General features: G+C 48.9%; 1 protein-coding gene across 1 annotated transcript; it reads left to right on the top strand.

Annotated features, from left to right (window-relative positions):
• The first annotated feature begins 213 nt into the window (after positions 1-213).
• LOC121623865 (transmembrane protein 200C-like) lies at positions 214-4,353 on the top strand. The gene is made up of 4 exons (XM_041961358.1): positions 214-320; positions 439-658; positions 2,103-2,266; positions 3,237-4,353. The coding sequence occupies exons 1-4, from the start codon at positions 214-216 to the stop codon at positions 4,351-4,353; spliced, it is 1,608 nt and encodes a 535-aa protein (XP_041817292.1).
• The last annotated feature ends 205 nt before the right edge of the window (positions 4,354-4,558 follow it).

Genomic DNA, 4,558 nt, shown 5'->3' with positions numbered 1-4,558 from the left:
GCTGCCGGGATGTAAAGAGAATTTCAACAAATATAACAAAGATGCTTCTGAAGTATCTGCTCTAGCTTTCATGAGTAAATATGTTTTATTACATAACCTGCCCGTCTCTCTCTTCTTCTGCCGATCTGTCCTCTGCAGGAAGTTGGTGACTGAGTCCAGGTGAGGTGGCGGTGGGCTGGACTTAGCCTGCCACCATCTGTTAGGCAGGTGGTGATGATTGCGACCGGCGGCCTCTTGCGGATCAATGCGCGACGACAGGACTCACTGAGGTCCAAAACACACAAAGCACACACTCACAAGAGGAAGAGCAAGAAGAAGAGGTAACACACACACACACACACACACACACACACACACACACACACTCGGACATTTAGCATTCAGGGATGATGTAACTAACCTGCCAGTACATAATGATGTCGCTTCTTGCCCCCTCAGCAGGAGTGAGGTGGTGGTGGTGAAGGGGAAGTTGAAGCTGATTTCGATCTCGGGTCTCGTGGCGGCGCTCGGCATCCTGGTTCTGCTGGTCGGCATGGTCATGGCGGCTCTGGGCTATTGGCCTCGAGACGGACTGTTCTTCAGCGCTCGGCCACAAGAGGGTGCCACCATGGCCTCGGTGTCCTCCGGCAGCTCCACACCTGCCCCTGCTAAGAATCAGGTGAGACACACACAGGGCGGACTCTCTGACCTGGGGGGCAATAGAGAAAATTGTGGGGCCAGTAAATCATGTAAGGGAGCAGGAGAACATGTTGGGGGTCAAAAGAACATATCTGGGGACAGTAGAACATTACAGGGTGCAGGAGAACATGACAGGAGAGTAAAAAACATATCAGCGGGCAGTAGTACATGTCAGGGGGCAGTAGAACATGTCAGGGGGCAGTAGAACATGTCAGGGTGCAGGAGAACATGTCAGGGTGCAGGAGAACATGTTGGGGGGCAATAAAACTTGTTAGGGAGCAGTACATGTCAGGGGCAGTAGAACAGATAAAGTAAAATGTTGTTTTTAAGTTTGTAGTTTAAAGTTTTTAGATTTGTTGTCTTTTAAGGTGATTGTTGTTGTTGTTGTTGTTGTTGTTATAATTAAAGTTTAATTAAAGTTTTATATATGTGTTTTTTTTGTTTTTTAAGTCGCCTCCAGTCAAATTATATTTTTCTTCTTGTTCCTCCAGTTGAATATTTGAGCTCCACTTCATGCACCTGCAGAGTTTCACCCTTTCATCTGCTGAAAGTTTCTCTGAGCTCACTGAAAATATAATGTCAAAGATTTGTGGCATCACAAGGAGTTTGGAAGGCAATCAATATTCAATATTCAATATTCAATATTCAGTTTACACGTGTGTTGTGGAAACTTTACTCTAATACACAACCACTCAGTAATGTAGGAAACATTCCCGGTTCAGTAATGGCTCATATTTATACCCAGCAGGTAGATTCTCTGTCTTTTTTTGTGTCTCCATGCATACCTGTTGAACCTGCAGTCCTTCTCGATGCACTTCTCCAGCTGGTAAAGTCTCTTTTTGTTAACACATCTTCAATGTTTTATTGGGCGAAGCCAAAGCCTGTGTCTCACCTTATAGAGAGTCTAGCCGTGGAGAGGGACACCACAGGAGGACTCACATTAGGTGTGATCTCAGCTCAGGTGAGTCTGAATGAGCACCAATGGCAGCGAGGGGAGTAGGAGTCACAGTGTTCTCATCATGGACCTTGCCAGGACAGGATTGGGGAGTGCTTGACCAATAAGGCCCACAAGAACTCCTGAACACATGTTAAAGCTGTGCCACACTTCAACACAGAGGGCACTTCACCGGAGACAGGCAGGGATCTTTGTTAAAGCCTCACATTAACTTTGGGTTACCTGAGAGTGAGGACCGTGGATTTTGTCACTTACATTAGAATCGTTTTGAGAACCGGATTTCTCTGAGACCAGTATAAACAGGAGCGATGACCGCAGGAACCAAAAACCTTTTCAGTCTTTATTAATATGTGAGTTGTTTTAGGCTCGACTTTGACCACAGATGCAGTTTTAACTGTCTGTCCCACAGCAGGAAACTCTGCAGGTTTGATCAAGATATTAAGTTGAACTTCTCTCTGACTGACTCCAGGGTAAAGAGAGGGGGGAGCTGGAAGAAAATGGAAATGACAGAGGGGGAGGAGATGAAGAAAGAGGTGATGATACAGAAGGAGGCCGTGATGGTTTTAACCAGACAGAATCTGTAAACGGGACGAGGCAGCTTCCACGAGGCTTTCTGGAGGAGTTTCTGGACAGGTAAACAAACTCTTCCATCAATCTGCTGCTGCTTTAATCTTATCGACGCACACCTGTCGATCCTCTTGTTTCTCCAAGGATCCTCCTGTAGTTCACCATTCTTTCCTGTAAATTTTGTGTATTTCTAACCTTTCTAAAACAAACAGACAGACAAAAAAAGTTGACAGGAAGCAGAACTACCTATCTGCTGCGTTCCTCCCCGGACAGCCGGTGGAGGTATAGAACATAAGTTGTGACATCTACTGATAAGAAGTCATTCACTGAAACAGCACCTGCCAGAGGAGCAGCGTTAGTCAAAGTCCTGCTTTTCGTAAAATATGACACACAGATTTCAGTCTGCTCAGACAGAAAGTGACAAATCTGCCAAAGTTCATCCAAGAGGCACCGAAACAGGCTCCACCAATGACTGTATCTATACTATCTCTGCCATCCATTTGAATAATCAGCTTCAGATCAGCTGTCTCACTGCCAGCCGCCTCTCTCAACATCACAACTGAAGCATCATAAGTGATGAGTTCATATCCGTTTACTTTCCAGCTTCCTCCTGTAGCTGTCTTTACCTTCTGTGGTTACTGTTGTGATTGTTAATAACATTGTTAGCAGTAACTAACCCTGACCCTAAGCTACAGAGTGGCAGCTTTAACTAACTCCCTGATTGGTGATTGTTGTGAAGGCTGGGACAAAGACATCCTCTAAATGCCTCGGCTGGTGTGAAGCAGTGGGTCTGCTGTCCTTCACACTTACCTGCACATGCTTGTTTGGGCGGAGCATCCCAAGAGCATGACGCAAGTTAACACTGAGCAACCAGTGATGTTTGTATATCCCATGAGGCTAAAAGCTTTCTTTACAGTCCCAAAAGAATAGAAATTGTCCATAAACTTTATTCCACGAGGCTCACACTGTCAACCATGTATTCATGGCGAGGAGTGTTTTAAGTTTCATCACAGGCTCATATGAAATGTCTCTGCAGGTATCTGTACTCTGATAGGCTGAAGGTCTTCGGTCCTCTCATCATGGGCATTGGGATTTTCCTCTTCATCTGCGCGAATGCCGTCCTGCACGAGAACCGCGACAAGAAGACCAAAGTCATAAACCTGCGGGACATTTACTCCACTGTCATAGACCTCCACAGCCTCCACAAACCCAACACCTCCGCTCGCCGGTCATCCACCAACCCTCTTAATGGCCTTGTTAACTACGTGCAATCAAAGAGCCTGGAGACCAAACCCAGGCCATACCCTGCATCCCTGGTGAACAGGAAGGAGGCAGGGGGAGGAGGAGAGGGCGGAGCTGGGCTGTTGTCTCGGCAACTATTGCCTGGCAGCAGCAGAGAAGGAGGAGGACGCAGTGATGGAGAAGGAGACACGGTGTTCAGTATCTACCAGGAGCAGCCAGACGCTCCTCCTACCCCTTCCTTCTCCTCCCACAGGCTCCCCCCCCCCCCCAGCTTAAGCCCCCCCCACCTCTCAACCTGCTGGACCTCCCTGCAAAAGGAGGCGCTCAGCTCCTTCACCCTACCACTGTGCCGGCCACGCCCCCCGGCTCCCCGAAGGAGGCACTCAGCTCGGGCTGGAATGGGCTGGGGCTGGGGCACAGGAGGAGATGAGGAGTGCAGGAACGACGGAGGAAGCCACAGACAGGAAGGGGAGGTGTATGCATGTCCACCACCTCCTCTGTGCTCGTCCACACCCTCGCCACTCAAACCCTTTCGGGGTTCCTGCAGCTCCTCCAGTCTCCACAGGGAGGCGCCAGGAGGCTCCCAGGCCCTGCTCCTCCTCTCCTCCTCCTCCCTCACCCCCTCCCACCTATCACTCTCCTCTCTGTCTCACCTCCTGTCCTCCTCGTCCATGCCGGCTCCCCCCTGCAGGAGGCGAAGCCTGCCGACTGTCAGCAGCGTGGCGGGTTACAGTAAACTGACGCACGGCGAGGACGAATCGTTTGAGTCAACTGAGATTACATCATCAACTCATGTAACATCGCAGCATGAGGAAGTGACATCACACAGGAAGTACTCAAACAGGGAGAAGCTGAGAATGATCTCCCGGGTGAATTCTGGTCTAAGGCAGGAGGACGAGACGGAGGGCTGAGGAGATGGATGGCCAATCAGGAGCAGACGTAGTGATTGACAGCACAACTCTTTCTGATGACGTCACATCAGGAAATGCTTCTGCTGGTTCAGGATGTGAGGTCACAAACGTTCCTGACGTTAAACACTGAACTTTACTTTCATTTAAACTGTGAATAGTTGTGATGACAGCGTCGCTGCTGCAGAAGGATTCAGAGGAACTTGTT

The sequence above is a fragment of the Chelmon rostratus genome, chromosome 20 (genome assembly GCF_017976325.1).
Source record: "Chelmon rostratus isolate fCheRos1 chromosome 20, fCheRos1.pri, whole genome shotgun sequence".
In the NCBI taxonomy this organism is placed as follows: Eukaryota; Metazoa; Chordata; class Actinopteri; order Chaetodontiformes; family Chaetodontidae; genus Chelmon; species Chelmon rostratus.
This window is presented reverse-complemented; position numbering and strand designations above follow the sequence as displayed.